Source organism: Motacilla alba, chromosome 4 (assembly GCF_015832195.1).
Source record: "Motacilla alba alba isolate MOTALB_02 chromosome 4, Motacilla_alba_V1.0_pri, whole genome shotgun sequence".
Lineage (NCBI taxonomy): Eukaryota > Metazoa > Chordata > Aves > Passeriformes > Motacillidae > Motacilla > Motacilla alba.
Genome location: NC_052019.1, coordinates 5,583,421 through 5,606,186, shown reverse-complemented (window position 1 = coordinate 5,606,186; position 22,766 = coordinate 5,583,421). Strand labels below are relative to the sequence as shown.

At 44.0% G+C, this 22,766-nt stretch overlaps 1 protein-coding gene across 1 annotated transcript; it reads right to left on the bottom strand.

Moving 5' to 3' along the window:
* Positions 1-1,400: 1,400 nt before the first annotated feature.
* Positions 1,401-17,491, bottom strand: RNF103 (ring finger protein 103). The gene is made up of 4 exons (XM_038134851.1): positions 17,160-17,491; positions 14,931-15,070; positions 5,430-5,545; positions 1,401-3,419 (listed from the first exon to the last, which is right to left on the bottom strand). Exons 1-4 carry the CDS (start codon positions 17,383-17,385, stop codon positions 1,853-1,855), a joined length of 2,049 nt encoding a protein of 682 aa, XP_037990779.1. The 5' UTR covers positions 17,386-17,491; the 3' UTR covers positions 1,401-1,852.
* Positions 17,492-22,766: the final 5,275 nt, after the last annotated feature.

Sequence of the window (22,766 nt, the reverse complement as noted above, 5' to 3'; positions counted from 1 at the left end):
AGCACTCACAGCATTTGGCAAATTGCCAAGGTACCAGTGAAAGGGCTGGGATACAGCACCTCACTTGTGTGTGTCAGCACCTCAGCTACAGCCTTATTTATACTCACAAAACTTCTCCTTTGCCTGGGCAAGGCCTCGGTTCAGTGCAGATTTCAAACCAGTCCTGAAACAATGTGGATTTCAGCTACTTATGACAAGCACATACGCCGTGCTGCTGCACAAATTGGAAGCAGAAATGATCTTTGCCCTCATTATGCCTCTCTGCTGCTCTGCTGAGGCTGTAATGACACAGACAGGACATGTACTAGCAGGTCTCAACTGGAATAAAAATTACTTTCTGGACCACGGGAGAGTTGCTGATGTTGTGCCCCTTGCACCTCTCTGCTTCAGTACTGCCCTGGGAAAAAGGAAATGAGAGAGAAAAAAGGACTCAGTAAATTAAAAACAGCTCTTCTGCTAATTACATGAATATCCTCTTGGGAACACACCTGGTGACAGAGCCCTGAAACATTTGTTAATAAAAAAGAGCATGCCCAGGTACCCTGAACAGATGAAACAATGGCAACAGCTCCGTAAGCACCAGCCTCCCAACTCTACAAAGACACTGGGAGATGGATTGTAACTGCAATGGGGAGATGTGTTTGTATTTTCTATCATCATCTTTATGGCATTATCCTCCTTTCATATCACATAGGCAAGATTTAGGAAAGAAATGAGACAATTGAAAATATCTTTCTAGTTTAGTCTTTTCCTCTACTCATACAATCTCCTGCTCTTCCCCCGCTCTTCCTTCTTTCCAATCAACAACTCCTCTCTAGTTTCAGCCAAATGATTTCTGAAAGGTACAACCAAAATCAGAGTTTCATATGGAAATATAAAGAAAACAACAGACTCCTTTTTTATGGCTCCAAAGAACTATCAAAGAAACCAGAAATCACTTCAGAATACCAGCACAGTTGGAAGCTGGCAATTTGTACCTTTACAAGCCACTTTTGTCACTGCATGACAATATTCTGCTCCTTCTCAGCACTTTACTTTGAGGCTGTAGATGGAGCTACCCTAAAGTCTTCCTAAATGTCTGTAGATGAGGGTGCTGGAGAGACAGCTGCTAGAAGAGGGTCTCCATCTGGAAAAGCAGCTTGTAATCAACTGGAAAACCACATCCAGCAGAGAAGCACCTCAACACAGCAGACTTATGAAGGAAAGAGCTCCCAGTGAAACACCACTGCCTTCTCCTTGGCCAGTGGCTCAGAGCACTGAATTCCTGCATCCCTAGGAGATGATTTATTAGTCACAGGAGTTGTGTTATATTTTTATTGTCTTCACAGATAAATCAGGCCAGCAAGACATCCATAACCATACACACAAAATATTTATCAAAACAATTAACATTACAAATCTCCTTTTAAAATAATTTATTTCACCAATTTCTTTTTAAATGGTACTTCTTACAACATACATTATTCAACAAAGATGTGCAGAACAGACTCTAAAATAAGAAACACTTAAATTAAGCAATTGTCTCCGATTAGAATTTCAATTTCCCCCACATCCCAACTTGTAAATGTTTGCTGGAATATGCTTCTCTTGTAGGCTTGATTTTTGTGCTTACAAAAACAGCATCAAGTTTCCAGATGTTGAAGAGAACAAATTATTTGTAAGGTAAGTTTGCATTCAGTTCAACATACAAGGCAACCAAATGATTCTGTCATTAACGTTAGCATCATGTATATTTTAGTTCACTGCACTAACATTTAAACTAAAACTTCAAACCACGTAATCTTTTAAGTGACTAACATTTAAAAGGCAAGCAGTAATATCCTGAAAGCTTACAAAAGACAGGGGCACACAGCTAAGACGGGGGCTCACTTGACAAAGGCTGCGGGTGTGTGTATGGCTGCTTTTTTTTGTAGGACGCCCACCTGCAGACGGGACAGCAGTGCCGCCCGCCCGCCAGCCACTTCATGATGCAATTCTGGTGGAACACGTGGCCGCAGGGCAAGCCCATCAGCAGGCAGCCCTTTGCAAAATTTTCTAGACACACCACACATTCCGTACAGTGCAACATGTCGGAGGGCCAGGCTGACCAGTCTGGCTCCAGGTCACCCGCGGAGCTGTACGAGCTGCGGGAGCTGGCTTTGCGTTCGCACGGCTCGTGGTGACAAGAGTGACTGGCACAGGAACAGGCATCCACGCCTCCTTCGCTGCACCTGTGACACGTGCTCAGCTCATCGTCCTCCGAGACTTCCCTGTCGCTACTGAAGACCTCTTTGCTCTCACTGTCAGAGTCACTTTCGCTGTCTGGAAAGGTTTCCAGCATTTCCTCGTCAGAATGGGCGCCGAGGCACTGAAACCTCCACATGGGTAAGTTTTTTATATAATCAGTTGGTATCAGAGGGTGAAGCCAGAGATCGGGGAAGGCCAACCGCTCCAAGAACAAATCCGGGTCTTCATCCCAATCTGAGTCAAAAGGGAAGTGTTGAAAAGAAGCAATGGGATGAAACAGGTAGCTGGTGTACCAGTCCCACAGGCTCGACAGCCACTCCAGATTATTAGCATTTACTTCATCCGTGTTGTTATTGCGCCTTCGCTTCTTCTCAAAGTAATCAATTAGTAAACCATGGCCAAGGTACGTGCTGAGGAAGAGGGCTGGATGAGAAGAGTAGAACATCCAATCTGCCCTCACCCAAGAAGCCAAAGTAGTTGTGTTAGAGTACCTGAAGAGTTTTAAACTGTACTCATAAAAGCTGTCTAAGTAGGGGAGTTGCAAAAAACCTAACACTGGTAGCCAGGAAATAATTAATAGTGAATTATACGTCCCTAAAGTGCTTATAAGAACCACAAAACGCTTTATAGTGGCGCCTTGTGTAATAAACAGGTCCATCCAAGCCATCAGATTCACCAAAACTAAACTTAAAACAAATAAATCGTTAACTTCTGGCTGCAACGAGCGCAAAAAGGAATCCATGGCACGTAGTGATATAAATTCACCGGTGTTATTTCCATACCTGTAAATCCCCTCAGGAGTCCTCAGTATGTATGATGGTGTCTTGTAGATACCAATTTCTGCCATGTAACTTTTATTGTCCCAGTTTTCCACGTTGACAAAAATAAACTCTACTCTTCCAGTAAACTTTACACTTAGTGCAGAGAAGAACGCCGGAGGCTGGTCCAGGTTGGCAAACAGGTATATTTTCACCCGGTACTGGTCACTTTTGTTCCATTCTTCTTTCAAATGCTCAGAGTTGTAGATGGTTTTGATCCGAGAGGCAGCGTGGGCTGTGATCCACTTGAAGATGTGCTCCACTTCAATCTTGCGCCCGCTGTATTCCTTCAGCATGACTTTTCCCTTGGAGGTACTGGTTTGTGGAACCGACATAATGAGGGTGGATTTCAGCCAACCCCTCCTCTTGCAGTATCTACAAAGAAAACACTAGGTTAGACTCCAGTTTCATAACCCCAGAACTGAGTCCTGACATTTCTAGTCTAAACCCAAAAGTGAGACATGCTGAGCACCTGGGAACCCTTATAGTACAAAAGCAGGAAATAAGGGTACCCAATATTCTCTGCCAAAGCGTATTTATTCTTACAATACCTTTATATCTTACAGGAATATTGTAAAGAGATTTGCATTCATAAAACAGGAAGAGGAGCAGTGTTAATTTTCACAGGTCATTAAAGTAAACCAGGCCATGCAGCCATTGATGCTTTGTAACTGGATTTGAATAGTACAGAAGCTGACTCTTTGCTTTAAAGCTTTAGTGTTGGAAGCTACTTTTCCTTGGCCTTCCAGGCAAGAAGAAAACCACTCCAGTGTAACTAAATATCCCACAGTGCTTTCTTCCATCCTGGTTTTGCCAAACAGCTGTGGGGTGAAGTTGAGCAGACACTGGTCTGTTTGCAGTTGCTTTAATGAGGCTGACAAGCGTCCATTTCCTACTGGGACAATTTTATCAAGATGCAGACAGGCTAAGGGGTGAGGTGAGAGAGCTGGCCACAAAACCAGCAGAGCAGGAAGCACACACATGGTGCTGGATGATTTGGGCTAAAAAAATACACACACTGTCTGGCTGGCAGATAGGATGAACCCCAAATCTGTAACTAAAAGAAGAGGCTCTTCATGGCTGAACCCTGAGTCATGGTCCAGAGCACAGTAACTCTCACAAGATCCCTTCTCTCATGCATCTTTCCCACCAATATCACTACACCCAATTATCTAGTCCTCCTTTAAGGAAATATCTGGCAAGCTTCAACAATAAAAATATGACAGAGCCAACAGGCATGCAATGTCTGAAAACCCTGCACATTGGGACCACCAGCCTCATTCACCAGCCATTTTACATAGCTCCTCTGTGGTTCTGCTCTGTCAACATGTATTTAGACAATTACAATTCCCCTTCCCAGGAATCTGAATGCAGCATTTTTAGAAAGAGCCATGAGATGTTACCCTGCTAATAAAGGTATGCTGATTACTGCAGCATGTAGTATTCTCCTGAATTTCAGCTGCAACCTGATGAAAACTATTCACAAGGGTTTACTCGATAAAACATTTCTTGTATTAAAGAAATGAATTAATTTAAAACACGGTATTTGATCAGAACATTAAGGCTACTTAGGAGATATGCAAAGAGAAACACTGCCAAATTTTTAAGATGTTCAAATACAAGATTATTTTGCATAAGCACTACAAAGCCTAAGAATTTCCTCTTATGATTAACACTGAGATTTCTGTAAACATTTAGGACTTAAGCTGCATAAGATGTGCGTATCCATACATGCCACTGGAATTCTAGACAAAGTCTCCTGTCATGTAAAGCAAACGCCTCCAACAAAATGTTTAAAAAAAGCCTCTTTTTACAGCAGCAGAGAATTATTAATAGCTTCTTTGGCTCTGCTCTTCTTCCTTGTTAGAAATCATATGCAAACACAGTGACTCCTGCACAGCACACTGTGTGTTGTCCAAGGGTGTGTGCCAGTTTATCTATAAACATACATTTGTCAGGGAACAGGATTTGTCAGTAATTCTGGGAGGCAGGCACTGTACGCAAGGTTCATGCTAACCTGTGCTTTCCCCTTCCAGATGGTGACATAATGACTCTAAAACTGATCTATTCAGCTTTGTCCTAAGCAAGCACAGCTCCCTTCCCTGAATGCCTAAACTGGAAGGCCAGACTCTTCTGCTCATTCCTCTCCACTGCTGTATTATGCTCTCCACAGCCTAATCATGCATTTCCACCACGACGCTTTAGGAAGCTGCAGAGCTGATAAATAATGTAATGGAGCATTCTGAGCAGACTTTAGGAGAGATAAAAACACGAATAAAGCCACCTTCTGTCACAGCTACTTTTACAACACAGCAAGCCCTGCTGCTAGAACACAGCTGAGCCTTAAGATACTCTTGGGATTTAGATAATCCTTTAAGGATATACCTGGGGTCACTGGAACAGTTGAAAGTGCCAGTTCGTATGCCGAATCTTGAGACTTTCTTCACCATTTTCTCCCAGTGGACTTTACCCACCAGTGGGCTTCTGTCGTTTGCTATGACCTATTGCCAAAAGGAAATACTGGTTTAGTATCACAGTCAGTTTGGTTCCTGAAATAAAGAGCAAGTTTCAAGAAAACAGAGTGCTGGTCATGCTTGATAGTCCTTCCTCTTCTTTTAGGGCACAGAGTATGAATGTACAAGTGGGAGTCATGGTAAATGTCTTCAGAAAGTGAAGCACTAAGACAGAAATGTGGTTCTGCAGAGAGAAAGAAGTGCATCATCATGTTAAATACATGTTAAAATACTAAAATCAGTGGCAGTTAACCAAAACTGGTAAAATAACAAAACTATCATTAACCAGTTCATAGTGGGGGAGAAAGGAGAGGGGTGCAGCAGGTTCCTCTTTGCAATAAAAAAAAGAACCATCATTTTATTACAATTCTCCCTCAGAACTTACAACATACCAAAGAAACCTGGTCTCAGAGCAAGCAGAATGAGTGGGAATGCATGTACCAGGCACCAGATTAAACTGCCAACAGCCATTCCTGAGCAGTGGCAACTACTGATTAAACTCCCAGATAATGCCTAAGGATCTTGACTCCTTCCAGCTTTGCTTGTGACTCACTCTGCAACTTTATGTGACTGTTCCACCAACTCCAGTGTCCCATCTGCCATTTCAGGACAATCACCTGCTGTGATATATCCCAAGGTTTAACTTGTTCTAACCCAGTATATTAAAGCTGTACTTCAGGTTACCTCACTGTAAGCTTCTTCTGACACAGATGATGAAGAAGCAGCATTCATCCTCTGACTTACAACTGTACAGGGAGGGGGGGAAAACCCACAAGGAGAAGAAAACTCTGCCTGCTGCCAGCTGACAGGTAATTTTGAATGACATGACTGATCATGCACTATTCCACAAGCCATCGCATTTTCTATTTTAGAAATGACTCACATGCTTCTGCAGGCTTACTGGCAGCCACTTAAAATATATTTTTAAATTAAATATTGAAACTTCCATTTGTTAGATATTTGTTTACCCGTCATTAAACCTCTCTCAATCGTTTTCTGACTTAATAACCTCAAATGTCAGCTTGCCCCTGGAAGCCGGGCTGTCACCATGATTAACAGCTCTCTGTGGACATGCTGAGATTCAACCTAGAAAGTGTGTCCAGCCTTTGAGACTCATAAATATTATCTGCTTTGTGGTAAGTAGCAGCCTCACAGAATCTTAAAATAGAAGAATTCACCAAGCAGAATGCTCTACATAGGAAAACAAACTCAAGTCACAGATTACATTCCTATTCCACTAAGCCCAAAATGTTTAAATAACACTGGAGGTGAAAATCTAGGTAAGAATCCTTCAAGTTATTCTTAAAACACACGCATCACATAGAAAAGCCTTTTTGATTAGATAAATGTAACCATCACACACTGAGACAACCAGCTGGGAAATCTACTCTACTACTGTATTACATCACCCAATGGGACTGAAGCTTTGGGTATCTTAAATTTCTTCCTTTCATGCACTTCAATCAAGGGAGACCAAATTCCTAAAGACACCCTAAAGCTGTATATTATCCTTAAAATATCCTCAGAGCTACTGTGGCATGATAAATGCATCCAACGTGGCAAGAAACCACTGTGTTTTATTAGTAAGCACAGAAGTAAAACTTTGGTGACTGGATTACTCTTTGGTACAACTACTCAGAGATTGGCTTCTTCTAAAACTCTGTGTGCATGTTGTGAAACAGTGATGAGAGAACGTTAATGTGTGCAGGAGGACAGATCCTGCTCACTGTTTCTTCTGCCTGGCACCACAACACTCTAAGTGTCAAGACAAAAATTTGTTGCAAATGCAGTCACCATTATATTTTACTGTCACCTGCCTGTACTGATGGAATTTTTAACACCAGCTTAATTCATTTCCTATGAAGAAGTCTTTCCTCCTGGAGAAAGTTATTTATACTGAAGAACAATGACCTAAGTAGCACTCTGTATTTTGTAACTACATAGAGGAACCCTGCTATGGTTTTGCACACTGAAGCTTCATAAAATATTTTGGGCTCGTGCTTTTTAATGTCATTATGGGAAAAAAAATCCAAATAAACATGTCCACTTCAGCTGCTCCTTGCAGACAACACCCACTTACAGCACTGGGAGTTCACCATGCCAAAGCAAGGCTTTGTATTTTGGAAAGCAGTCACCACCTCTGTGCATGAGGGAGTCCAAGAAAATACTGCAGGTTAAGCAATCAAAATGTGCTTCAGCTTAAAATAAAAATAACCTGCAAACACTTGTAACAGATTTTATTTTAAAAGTGTGAATTTTGGTAAGTTAAGAAATTTAGCTTAAAAACCTGTGACTGAGGAGACTGGGAATTTGAATGTGGAAGAGGCCTGGAAGTTCTTCAAGCCCATGGTGTTAAAGCTATCAGGATTTTATATTTCAAGTAAGAAAAAAAAAAAAAAGGCTGCCAAGTCCTGCACTTCTTCCTAGCAATCACTTCCAAAGAGAAGTTAGAAATAGTTTGACAATCATCAAGGATTGAAATAAAGGTCAAAAAGAAGAGCTATCAAAGAAAGATATGCAAGGAAAAAAAAGTAAGGAAAAATGAGCTATTCAAGTTAGGCCACACAAAGACTATTACAAGCTGTACCAAAAAGTTTTTCAGTCATCTGAATAAGAATAGAAGAGGGGGAGAAGCAGCAGGATCACCAAACAATGAAGATAGGACAGAAATGTAAAACAATTTTCTTTTTATAGTAAATTAATACCGTGACTCAGTTTTCAGTGAAGGGGAGAGGTGGCTGGCCATGGACAAGTTAGCAAATTTATGGGAAGAAACCACATCATCCAAAGGTGAAAGCAGAACTCAAATAACTTAATGCACTTAAATCAGAGTCAGCAGGATATCTCCATCCTAGAACTGTAGCACAAGCACACAGGATCACAGGCGAACCTGTGAAAACTTCTTGCAAACATCTGTCAGACCAATTCACATTTTGACAGGACAGTAACAAGTCTGTAGCTATATTTAAGAGCAAATGAAAAAAAAATCCCACCAGGTTGATTTCAATAGGATGCAAAACTGCAGAAGCAGTTTTAAAGGTGCAGAGACAGTTGCATTTTCCACCTCTTTCCAGCATGCATCTACTAAAGACGTATCATTCCTGATTGAGAGAAACTTTTCCCTGAAGGAAAAGAACTGAGTTTCAAGAGAAAAAGGGAATGTAGTACCCTGTTTGTAGTTTGGTAGTGCATCATGTATTATGCCACATGGAAAAATTATGAGAGCTACAGATAAGCTTTTATAGTGAGTGAAAAGAAAAAAACAAAGTTTTAAAATGAGCAAGAAATTGGCTACAGCAAAAAGACATCAAAATGCCAGAAAGGTGCTAACAGACTAATAGATTTACCTTAGAGCTCAGTTCAGCATATATTCCCATTAATGCCCTTCCTGTGGGAACTTAAAATCTCCCAAAGCCATTTGTAGAAGACATAAAACTGGGAAGCACATCTATGTGGGAAAGAGGATTACAACACCATGCAGGAAGAGCTGCACAAATCTTGTAATGCAGAGTGTCACACATGAAATTGAATTCAGTAATGAACAGGACACTTGGGGAGTTCATCAGTTAGAAACAGGGACAGGAGGAAACGCCTGGGGCTATCGCTGCTCCACAAGGAAACACCAGCCATCAATGTGAACTGGCTGCAAAACAAGCAAAGGCCAGGGTGTATCAGACCTGACAAAACAAACTGGGTGATTGACCTCACTTACTGGGAGGAGTGTGGCTGACATCAGGACTCGGTGAAACTAAAGGGCAATGTCAATTTATGCCCAATAGGAACAAATTAGCCCTGAATACACCCAAGCCAGAAGTCAGACACACATTTCCAAGAAGAAAACAGTCAACAGGAGCATTTGAACAATTTACAGTGTAAGAGAGACAGCAAAATATTTTCTAAGCACATTCTACAGTCTAGCAGAAAGCTCAACTAGCTCATCAGAAAGGTCCCTTTCAGTCATGCACTCGATTTAATGTAACAGAAATAAAGCCCAAGCTCCTAGGAGAAGGTACCTTTTTAGGAGATCAGCTAACACAGATGGGAAACAAACACCACGTCTGGAGAAGCACAAACCCTCTCAGCTTTGCTTATTATTAGCTATGTTCACAATCTGTGACATATCACATGTCAGAGTGACAAGTAAGACAATGAGGGTAACTCAATTAATCCATTAATCATCTTAATGGGCTAAGGGAATCCAACAGGATTACAGTAACCCTGCTATTTAACAAGTTCACACCACAGGATGGATCTGCTCCCTAACCCACACCTAACCCAGGCCAGAGGGTCAGCGGACTGCAGGGTCTGAATTACCATCTCTGTAATACTGTAAATGCTGAGATTCTGATGATTTCAAAAGACAATTGAATAGGGAGTTTTTGCACTGGAAGAGTTCTCATGACACTCTGAATTACAGAGAATTAACCTCAAAGAGTTCAATCAAGAAAGTAATTTTAAAAATCAGTAAATTAGGAAAATAGAAACATTTTTATCTGTATGTTAAAGTAGTCATAGTTATGACATTAAAGAACAGACTTAAAGAGCAAATATCCCAGAGCCAGAAAGATACAAACACTTGGAAAAAGAGGACTAAGTCAGCAAGGCACTTTGCCTCTCTTGCCTAATCCAAACCTAAAGTGTACTGGGCAGGTGCATCAATATTGCAATACCTACTTTATAACCATCACAGACCCAGCTGCTCCTTAATTTCCAAGTACCATTAAGCATTTTTAAAGATTATTTTATGAAACATAGATTCTTAAAATACAAGTAAAAATATGACTGGAATTGAAGAGGCTTGAGGAAGCACAGCTGATGTTAGAGTTTGCTGTAGCAATGCAGTGTGCAAAGACAGACTCCTTTTCTGATACCCCTGAAGTACTTGAGCACGACATGATAATGACCTCACTTGAGCATGATCCTGTTTTCTGTGCATTTAAATCAGATTTTGTTCAATTTCTTTCAGACAGGTATGCAGAGATCTCCAAGCAGGTCACAGGAACAAGATTCGCTCTCAGGAAGTTTTGAAGTTTGCTCACAACTAAAAGCGTTCGAATATCACAAGGCATGACAATGAGTCAGAGAGGGGCAAAAGCAGAACAAACACCTCATGTGCTCCAGCTCTCATTATTTTAACCAATTCTAGCTGGGACAGCAAGTGTCAGGCACACCTGCTCATACCAACAGCACACAATTTCAAATTCACAGTAATAGTGACAACTTGGTTTTACAGCTCAGCCACAAAGACAATGACTCCAAGTGCTCCTCAGCTCTGGGTACTAGGGCACTGTGACAGACTTTACACCATCAGGAAGAACAAAACCCATTAAGAGACACCATTCCCTGCTGCACACACACACACACATCCAGGTGGTTCTCTCAGGAGCAGTCAGTCCTCAGCCAGCCTCAGAAAGTCACTCTCCACATAAGGAATACAGACATTTGAATGGAAAAAAGCCTGTGCAGACACAACTGATTTCTAACTCATGTAATGAACTAATAAGGTTGTGAGAACATGAGAATTGTCTGTCTGGTTCAGTGGTTTCCAGTTTGAGACATCCATGCACTCTGCACAGTGCCTGCAGAGGGTAAATGAGCAGAGGAAACTCAGTATTACTGTAAAGATTCCAAGCATGACCTGGAAGATTTTTAGGGGTCCACAAAGATAAAAAGGTTCCAAAACTCTAGTCACAGAAGCCTTTTTCATCAACAGCTATGCTGCAAACTCTGCTTCTATATTTAAAACAGAAGTAAAAATACAATTAATTATAAATGGACTGGTAATTTACTCATTAGAAGCTTGGAAAAAAGCTCACTTATTCCAGATAATGTCAGTAAGTTTCTACATGAATGTCTGCACTTCTATTAATTCTGAGACATGTCACTTTCTGTTTATTATCTGACAATGTGTTAATGGAATTGAATTTCCACTTAGACTCTCTTTCCTAGGAATTCACAACTCATTCAGAATTCACCCATATGGACTGCAGATATCTGGAGACTTTTTGCCTTTCTTTTCTGAGAAAGAGATTGTGAGAAATCACATCGAAACAGGCAAGGACTGCATCCATCACAGCACTCAAAAATTACCCACCTCAAACTTACGTGCAGTTTCTCCAGGGAGGTGAGGTGACCTATGCACTGATCTGGACAGCCACTTATGCTGTCAGTTAAGTCAGAGATTGAGAATAAATGAGCTTCTGCAATGAGTTAACACAGATACACAGGTACTACAAGGACTATTCCGTTCCAGCTGATGGTATTCTGCACCCTTGACTGGATATGAAGCCTCTCAAGAAGAAAACTGAAACTTAAAATCAGGCATCCTGTGGTAAATGATCCTGAAGGGCTGTTGGAAAAGACACAAATACTGAGTGATGTATTTTGAAAGAATTGAGTGTTTCTGCTTTGTTTCTTTTTAGCAAGAAGAGCTGATCACCTGGCAAAATTCAGAATGCAAATAAATATGAAAATCACTCATCCTACATGCAAGCAAAAGGAAGAACAAACAAACCATCACCACCAAAATGCTACAGGCACATCCCTTGCCCTGTGACTACACCACCTGAACTAGAAACTGAGATGCAGAACAGACTGCAGAATTTTATATCCATAATAATGGCCTTTGCAGCTCTACCAGACACAATCAAAATGTCTGACCTCGTACTTCAATGCCAAGAAAAAAGTTCCCTTGACTTCCCTCTGCCACTATGTTATAGTAGAGACTTTTAAAATAAAAATATACATTCATTTAGATTTTCACTTTATTCAGAGAGGATTTTTTTCTGCAGATCATTTTCAAAAGCCATAATGACTACAATACTATTGGATGTGACAGGCTTCTAGAGACTAACCGGAGCCTGGAAGAGTAAGAACATTAAACATAACTCCCCTAACCAACCAGAGAAGCAGCTCCAGAAACTAAAAGTCACCCTCCTTGCCAGCCAAAGAAGTGCACAACAGCAGCTGGCAAGCAAGAAGAACAGCATAAAGGGAAAGGTGATGAGATCATGAGCTAATAGGAGAAAGAACATGCTGCTGTCTGCGGCTCTATGGAAGTGCCACACAGGAGCTGTGAAACACTGGTAAACAAATTACCACTGGACCAGGATGCTTTGCATGTGGATTTGCAGAAAATAAATAAACAAGGCCACAAAACACTGATTCCTTGTGTACTGACTCTGACTTTCTTCAAGGAACTCATCTTGCTGACTCTAAATAATAAACTCGCACCTTAATTTTTGTCAAACATATCAAGAAACAGTAATTGTTTCCTCTTTTTTCCTTTGATTCTCTGCAGACAGTGATGGCTATCACACTCCCAGCCTGTGCCACACCAGAAATTTCATTTATATGCACTGGAAAATAAAAATCATCTTCAAAGTCTCAGTCCTCTCATACATCACCACAAAGTGTTCAAACCAACTCAAGCAACAGCCACTGTGCCAGCTGAGGCAGAACTGCTCCTCTCCCTCTGCTCCTTTCCAGCAGCCCCCAGAGAACAGGGATTCAGGGGTCAGGACACTGAAAAGGATCTGGAGATGCCTTCTGCTTCCCAGCCAGCAGCAACAGAGCAGGGGAATCTCTGCCCTTGCCCATGGTCACCAAACCCACCCACGAGGATCCTGACTCCCCTGCATGAGCATCGAGCTGGTTAATTAGCTGGAAAGTTTCCACAGGATTCCAAACAGCAAAGGAGGATGGGCAAGGAAGGGAATCAAGAGCTAGAACTGGGAAGTGATGCTAAAAACCAGCTCTGCAGGGATGAGGTCTAAGAAAAGAGTGTGGGGAAAACGTGTAAAAGGACATGAAGAATCCAGCACAGGAGTTATCCAGACAGGAGTTGTGGTAGGGAATAGAGCAAATGAAAACTCAAAGTGATGAAAACTCGAAAAGCAAGAATGAAAAATAGAAATTCGACATCTCTTGTGGTTTTTATTGTAGAGAAACAGACAAATAGTGTTCAGCAAGTAAATTATTCTGTAAATTCCACTATTTTTTTTTCCACAGCTATTGTGACCAACTGAATAGCTGTGCAAATATTCCCAGAACGATGACAACATTCATCACACTGGAGATATCAAAACACAGCCTATCTGACCTGCTATTAGGATGCCAGTGGAAAATACATTACAAATAAAATTCTGCAAGCAAGAGACAACAGAGAACTATCATATTTCACCCTTCTGAGCTGCACAGGGAGGAGGGAAGGCTTTTCACAGCATATTCATGCTTGTATTTGTCAGCTAGCTTGTGGACATGTAAACTGCCTTTCAACACTCTCCCTCTGCTTGAAGAATACCCTCCTGTATGACTGAAACCTCAAACTTGGATTCAATAAACTCCAAATGTATCTTTCCCAAAACACAAATGCCATTCCGAGTCTGAAGGCAATCTGTCCTCCTGTCTATTTTGGGATGAGATCTGATGTGGTGACAGTACAGGTCTAATAAATAGACTATGAAGATTTAATGACTTCCTGATAAATAGAAAACATGAAGTGAGACCAGACAAACCAGGCAGGAGCTGTCAACGGAACAATTTATTGCCTGGTCAGGAATTCACCTGATGTGGCTGTTAGGAGGAAACTTATGCCTTAAAAACACCCTCTTACCAACAGAGAAGTTGACACAGGAAAATAACTTCTACATTTTGGTCTAGGTTACTTATGTTCTCAGGAATGATGATTAATTGCTTCAGAATCCTGTTGGAAAAAGTCTGTCTTTATTTTCCTAAATGATCTCTTGGAAAACAGACTAAAACTGCTGGGCACAAAAGGCTTGGGAGAAAGTTAACTCCAAGCCACTGGAATATGTCGCAGAAGCAGCCTGCTAGTCGGGGAAGCTGGCAGACAGAGATCCTTCCTGCCTTTGTGAAGAGCCAACAGAGATTTTACACGTGCTCTAAGCCCCTTAGACAAGCAGAAACTTAAACTGGTTGGGTCTGAGCATGTAATGCAACCAAAGGGAAGAGCAGCACCAGGAGCCAGCTGGGAGCATCTGTACTGATGCACCTACTTCACACATCACATAGCTCTCACAAACCCAGGGCCAAGGACTTGCACACTCTGTGTGTTTCAGTGTGTGCTGCTCTGCTTGTTTTCTGGTTCTAAAATGCCTGCTTTTCAAAAAGCAAACCTAAGAATAACAAGCTTTTTTTTTTTTTCTTCCTCCTGTCCGTATAGGAACTCTGGCACTTCCAGCCTTTCTTGTTTTATTTCTCTATTCCTCATTTCCTGGATGAAGTTTATCTTTGTCACCATCTCCCTGTTACACATTTTTACAACTAGTTAGCTACCCTCATAAACTCCTCCTTTGAAACACATTTTGGGTGTGATCAATACGTATTAAAACAAAAGGTCAAATTTATATACCTGTACCAGCCAGATCCCATCTTTTGTGTCTTCTACAAGCTCATAGAAGTGCATTTCACCACTGAAGTTTGTACTGGAAACAGATTCAGAGGCCTCTTCCTCCTTGAGAGCTGAATAAAGCTCTCCTTCCATGAGGTCTCCTGAAAAAAAAAAAAAAGACAATTGGAGAAATTCAATTTAAATGGCACTGGAGAAAGATTACTTCATGAATTCTAGTAACAGTTTAACTAATTATATTTGCATGGTTGCTCAGAGAACCTTTTCAGTACAAAGGTAGCTAAACCTTACGTTGTTAATATAATTCTATCTCTGGTGACGTGACTGTGAACAATTTGACTTCAGTCAGACCTCAGAAGACATGAATGCTCTGTTTCTGATTACACAGATGCACCAGCACACAAAGGAATAAAAGAACATCTTCTAAGGCTCATTCTCTGCAAATAACAACATTCAGCGGCTGAGAGCAATTTTAGTTGATACATCTTTGCTTTCGTTTCACAGGATTGCAATTTTGCAGCAAGCAATTTCTTAACGCTGATAATTCAAACAGACTCAGAATTTCAATCATTAATTCTGGACCAAAACCCAATGTTTGTGGTCCTGTTGCAAGTAAAAATCTCAGGCAGAATAATTTAGCTGTTAGCTTTTGTTTGCACAGTTGGGAAAAGTTCCTGTGAATTCCAAATGCAGCGACAGAAAGGGCTCACGGTAAAATCATCTGATTATGTTTCCTTCGTAATCTCATTTCCTTCTCGTGTTTTGTTTCACAACCATTACAAACACTGTTAATGACAACCTGCATTCTAGTAACTAATCCACTAAGCTTTAAGAAATGAAGTCTTGTCCAAAACCAGTTTCCTTAAAAATATAAAAATAAGTGCAACAGCTGAAACCCTTTAGGGGTTTGCAAAAATATTCATAGAATTTAGAGGGGGAAAAAAAAAACCCAACTAAAATGCAACCACAGAAAAATGCTGCAAAGCCTGTTGGTATGAGAAGTGTTTCCATGACATTTGAAGAAGTTGGTTAATACAGTTTGTTTGGAGTTAAACACTTCCTTGCAGCATATGCAAACCAAACATCATGACATCATGAAAGTACCTGACAGCCAAGGAGTGAAAGTGATTGGAAACAAAAGTGAAAGTGCCTAATGCTTTTTGCTGTTGGAACAGCAAAGCCAATAAACAACATAAAAACATAAATAAACAATGAACAGTAACAGCAAAATACATTAAATGCCCAGAATTGATATAAATTATTTAAACCAGCATTTTTAAGGTTATATGGCAGGCACTACATCCATACAAATCCTTCTCCCTCTCTGTCCAGACATTAGAGACCCTCACTGCCCATCCCAACTGCTGGGATTTCTCTTGCCTGGATCACCAGCCCTTCCATCATTGATTTAAAAGCAACTACTGACATTTTCCTGCTTGGCTAGCACTACAGCTATTACATCAGCCCCATCTCCCAGTCCTTGGGGCCAGCTCCCTCCGACTGCTCCAGGCAGCATCCTTACTTTGAGGACACTTCTGCCATTCTTACATCTCCACTGCTCTTCATCAGCCCCGAGAAGTCCATCTCCTTCACCTGGTTCTCCTCACTTCTGAAATGCCTCCCCGCCTTTTTCCGAGCTGATTTTTGCATGCAGGAACTAGTTCTGCTCCCCTTGCATAAAACCATCTCAACCCTGGGTACCCATCCCTGGTGCTCCTCAGCCATGAAATCATCGCTTTCCTCGGGGCCCATCTTGATAACCGTACCTGTAATAAACCCAGCAAACGGCTGGGAACACACGGGAACAAGCTGGCCCCAGCTGTAAACAGTAGCCTACTGCAGCTATCTGGAGTCTCTCCTCCTCGTTTTTCACGGCAGACGACATCGGGTCGCATCTGTGCCACCCGCACTGACCCGACCGCCCGCAGCGGAGCTCCCGGGGAAGCGGAGGGCCGGGCCGGGAAGGGAAGGGCCGCTGCTGGTGCCCCGTCCAGCGCAGGCCTTTCACCCGCTCGGGCTCCCAACGCCGCCGGGCTTTGACCGTCACCCCCCGAGGTCCCCGCGCTCCCTACACGGACCCCCTTGCTAGGGGCAGCCAGCTCGCTCCCTAGACCCGCCCTGCCAAGGGAAGCAGCACCCGCCTCTCCATCCAAGGGCGGCCGGAGCCCACGGGGGGGTGGCCGGGCGCCGACCTCCGTCCGTCCCGCCGGGTCACGGGGCAGCTCCGCGTACCTGACTTCTCCACCAGCTCCCGCACATCCTTCTTCTCGGGCAGCCCCGAGTGCCCCAGCCCGCGGCACTCCAGGATGGTCCGCAGCTTCCTGAAGCTCAGCGCCACCGGGTCCACCAGCTGCGTGGCGAGGAAGCCGCTCTCGTACCACGCCACGGCCTCGAACACCCGGGCCAGCACGAAGAGCGCCAGGAAGTAGAGCAGCAAACAGCACAGCTTCACCCACATCTTCCCGGGAGCGCCGAGCCGGAGGCCGGGCTGGGGAGGGAGGGAGGGGAGCGGGGGCTGTCAGGGGAGCGGGGCCGCGGCCCCCCCGCCTCCCGCCCGCCGCTGCCGCTGTCCCCGCCCCGGCGGAGCCGCGGAGACATAACAGTGACGCGAGCAGCCGGCACCGCCCCCCTGCCCCTTTCCCCTTCTCCCCTTCCCCTTCTTGCCCTTCTCCTTCCCCCCCGCCGTGATTCAGCACTGCGGCCCGACCCCGCACCGCCGGGCTCGGGGGGCGGCCGCGTCCCTGTGCCCCGCTGCAACTTTGGACCCTGCGGCTGCGCTTTGCCGCGAGAAAAATAATATATAAATGCCTCGGATATCGGGGAGGGAGAGGGCAGGATCCGACTCGGCCGACGCTTTTCATTAAAAGAAAAATATTTACAGAGCCAGAACTGGGGGCCGGTATTTGCAGGGCCGATCTGTTCGGGCAGTTTTAGGGCAGCTTGGTGGACACAGTTTATTTGGATTATTTGGATTCGGGCTGCTGGGTGTAGGGATGATCCCTCCGCCCCTGATTCCCGCACGCCAGCCCCGCTCCCGGCCCTTGGCTGGCGCGAAAGCAAATTCCACAGTGAGGTTCATGTGCGCGGCTCGCAACTCGGGCTCTGCGGCTCGGCCTCGGCACTCGGGCGCTGGGAGCTTGTGCCAAAGCCACAGCCGAGGGCGAGCGTGAGCTGCACCCCGACCTCGGACAAGGGTTGAAGTTGGGGTTGGGTTGAAGAAGCTCACATTTTGGAGCACAGCGTGGATCCCCGCTGAGCTGCGTCCTCGAAGAACCATGCCGGGCTGTACAAGAAGTGTTGGCCTGCAAAGATACAATTTAGCCTGCTACAAAAAAACGTACTAAAGTCAAGCTACTGCCTTGAGATGAAGGCTCTCCTCTGAAAGAAACTCAACAGTGCTTCTGTATATTCAGTTATTTTAAGAATCTATAATTTGCATGAAAATTGGCAGCTCATACAGATGAGCACAAAAATAGCACAGCTTAAATTTAAAAACACTGAGAACCCCCCAGAGTGTACGTGCTGTAATTCTGTACTATCAGTTTTCAAAAAGGCACACTAATATTGATTGGAAAAAAGCATTTAAATCACTGTACTCCTCAGAGCCTTTAAAACACATTTAAAGGTTTCTCAGTGTGTTGATATGATTTTAAAAGGAAAAAACTCAACAATCCATGTTCATCTCGTTCTGTGACATGGCCAACCAAGCCTCTTCCAGAAGAAAATTCATGACAGTGTGTTCTTCAGGAATGGGCTCCTTTTGGTTCTTGAAAGGGGAAGAGTGGAGGGATTGCACATGTAGCCACTCACAAAGCTCTTCTGGGCTGGTAAATATTGTGCCCTTCCACTGGGAGTCATATACAACTTTATTCTTCAACATTTTTATCTGGAAAAGCTAAAAGTGGACTGCAAACCTTGTATCTGCTGGTGCTGTTCTGTTAAATATAAAGGGATTTCAGCAGCTCCGCTGGGTTTGCAGCAAGTCCCGGGTGGCAGGTCCAGGTGGGACCGAAGGTCCCAGAGGCACAGCCCGGTGGAGGGGGCTCCCAGAGCCAAGTGCTGCTCTCTCCTTCGCAGCCACTGCAGCCTGGGAAACTTGTCCCGCCTAAGCCAGGGCCCATCTCCCTAATGAGCAGGTGGCAAAGCATCCGTAAGATGAATCCTTTGCCCTTGGCAAAAGCCAAGGGAGTGGCTTTGTCCCTGCAGCTGGTGGAGCCAGGGACAGTCAATAAAACATTTCCCATCACCTGTCAGAGGGCCTCAGGCAGGCTCTGAGCTCCGGAGTGCCCCAGGAGCAGGGTTCTTTTCCAGAAGCATTGTGAAGGCAAAGCTTTTCTTCTGTCACACATACAAGAAGTTGCCTGATTTCTCCGGACCTTTTGTTTCAAGTGAGTGTGAAGTAACTCCCATCCGTGTGGGAGTTTGAAGAAGGACTTTGTATATTTAACTTTAGTTAGAAAACATTGTTTGGTTTGTTTTGGGGTTTATTTGGTTTGGTTACTTTGTTTTACATGAGCACCTCAGACCCTACTCCAGTAGTTTGCTTTGGTTCTCCCCTGTAATTTCTTCGGGGTGCCCTGGCTTCCCCCGGCAGGAAGGCACCTCACAACAATTACTCCTCTTCGCTCACAGCTGAACTATTTGCGACACCAGCTGCTGGGGAGGCTGTCACCAGCGTGTCATTTCCTAGTGCTCATGGGCTGAGCTAAATGAGGCCCCTGCAGAGACAAAGCCAATCCTCTGCCAGAACTCAAAGCCCTGGAGTCGTTTCAGGAAAGCACAAATGATATTTCAAGCCAGTACCAAAAACCTCCCAAAATAACCCAAAACAAAGCAGCTGCCAAACTGAAGCACCCGGATGAGGAGCGGGTAAACCCAAGAACTGCAGTGAGGAGTTAACCAAAGGCCTGGCAGAGCAAACCTGAATGGATCCAGTGCCTCCCCCGGGCTCTCTGCTCCTCTCTTCCCTCCCCACCTCTGCATCCCTGATGCACTAAGCTGACCCTACCAGGAAATGTTCCGTTTTCTAGATGTAGCTGTCATTTGGTTTCCAGTTGAAGCTCAGAATGTCTTTGACATGTCACCTGCAAACAATCTTTCAGGGAGTTTTAATTATCTGGAAAATCTAAATATCTTAAGAGTGAATTGAAATTCATTGGGGCTGAACACAAAGATGACACACGCTGGCATTTTTAAAGACCCCAGGGTTAACACTACTTAATTAACATCATTAAACAGTCATCAGTCAGTCAGTCCTATGCTCACAGAGCAAATATTACAAATGTGAAGAGAATGGTGAATAAAAATTCCACCTTTAAACAAAAGCTCAAAGCAAGGATCTGCTTTTAAATAATTTTGGCAGCAAAAAAAAAAAATTACTATAATTTAGGAGCTAATGAGCTGAAATCCTGAGAACTGGGACAGCCACCTTTCCTTGTCAGACAGCCAAATCTGCAGTGTTTTTATCTGCTGCCCCTTGGTAAATGGCAAGGATTCCCTCTCCTCCCCCATCCTCTCCTACGGGCAGTTGCTGACTGTGCAGCCTGGGAATACAGACAATAATCCACTTTCCAGACTTCTGGGGGGAACACAAGAAAAGTACTGTCATTTTGAAATCAGTAAAACAGAGGATTAACCACAAAACAGGGGATTAAACATCTTAATTCAATCCTTTACCATGTTAACATCACACCATTTTTAAATGAGTTTATCAAGACAACACCTCAGCAAACTAATAGTCAAACAACCTGAAAGACACTTTTCCCAAGAGCCAACTCTGCAAATACAATTTACTTTGATGACAGGAACTGGACCTCGATGATCCTTGTGGGCTCCTTAGCAACTAGGATATTCATCAATTCTGTGAATTTCTGGGAATTCACTAACACAGAAATTCTTGATGTGCTTCTTTATCAACATGGGTGCATCTTGACCTGTTTTAGGTGTGATAGGAAACTGTGCCTCCTTGTAATTGATATTGAATAAATAACAGAAGCTTCTATGAGAGTCTCAAAGCAAGCTTGCAGCAGCCCAGACACGATTGCGTTGTAGGCAGAGGAATTTTAAATCAGAAGATGCTTCCTGCTTTGTAGGAGTGGCCGAGGGGAAGCGGATTTAGCAGAGGTGTGACTGTACCACAGTGACACTCCTGACAGCTCGGCTGGAGCCCTCCTGTTGAACCGTGGAACCCTGGCGTGGCTCGGAGGCAGCTCAGGGACCATCCAGCTCCACCCCCGCCATCGGGGTGAGGCAGTCCCGGCGATCTGGGGCTGATTCACTCCGGAATTCGGGTTGGACGGGAGGCTCTGAATCCCAGCCCCCTGCTCAGGGTCAGCTGTGACACCCGGGCAGGTGATCAGGGCTTTCTGCAGCCACGGTCACCCCCTGCGGGAGTGTGAGCTGCTGTGAACACAGAGTGATGAATGGCACAAAAACTGACATCTGCCAGGGCAAACCAACTTACAGGAGCAGAATAAAATAACTCAAAATTCAAATCAAGACACTTCTTTCCTAGGCAGTTTGGGTTTTCTGTTTTTGTACCACTGGAAAACTATTTGTTGCCCCCTTGGAGAAGACTAGCTCTGTTTAACATGCAAAATAAATAAATAAGGAAGGAGTCCTTGCTTGAGTGTGCTGAGATGACCAAGGAGCCCACAGCAGAGGAGAACTTCACCAATTAAACCCCTGTGCTGATGACCTAAGAAACCAGAAGATAGTGCTTGTGTTTAAGCATAATTTATGACTAAATAAAGAGCAAAACCATAGAAAAGCAGCAGTTTGGGCCAAAATGTGACCAATTACTGACACTGCACATCACACGAGTCCTCTGTTCTTGTGAGAGCACCGAACTCTTGATTTTCCTGTCCTGCCCAGCACTGTGGACACAGATGAGGCAACACTACCTCAGGCTCAGACCAAATGCTGGTTTTCCAGTTAACTTTGTCCAAATTTATCATGAGCTTTGTTTGTGCTGTGCTACACAAAACACAGAGTCCTGTGTGTCCTGGGCTACTGCCTCCAAACACCAAAGCTCACAGAGCCACCAGCATAAAATCACAGAATGGTTTGGCTTGGAAGAAACCTTGAAGACCATTTAGTTCCAAGTCCCTGCTGTGTGCAGGGACACTTTCCACTAGCCCAGGTCACTCAGAGCCCTATCCAGCCTGGCCTCAAACACTTCCAGGGATGGGGCATCCACAGCTTCCCTGGGCAGCCTGTGCTAGGGCCTCCCCACCCCCACAGTAAAGAATTTTTCTCCTAATATCCAACCTAAACCTCTCTCTTTGTAGCCATTCCCCCTTGTCCTTGTCATTACATGCCCTTGTCAAGTCTTGCCCCATCTTTTCTGTAGGTTCCCTTCAGGTAAGGAAGGTCACAGTTGGGTCACTCAAAGCTTTCTCTCTTCCAGGCTGAACAATCCCAATTTTCTCAGCCTTTCCCCACAGAAGAAGTGCTTCATCTCTCTCATCAGCTTGGTGATCTCCTCTAAATTTGCCTGGAGCTGCTGTTAACCAAGTGCAATTCGACCTGAGGCATCTCTTTGAGCACATTTTTATAAGCCACTGCCAGTCCAATGCACTTCAGCCTGTCGGCCAACACAGCACCCAGCAGAGAGTTTACCGACGAATTAACAACTCAACGACAGCTTAAATGCTTCCTTTCCACCTTGCAGGGCTCCTTAACTCAGCCCTGGCGCTGCTCAGCGTTACTTGGGCGATGTTTGGGGCAGCTGCGAGATGCACTCCCTGCAAGCTGGCTGGGAGAGAACCCTTTGTACCATCCGGGGGGTCACGCAGTGGTGACACCACACCCACCCCACGGCCCTGAACCGCTCCCCGG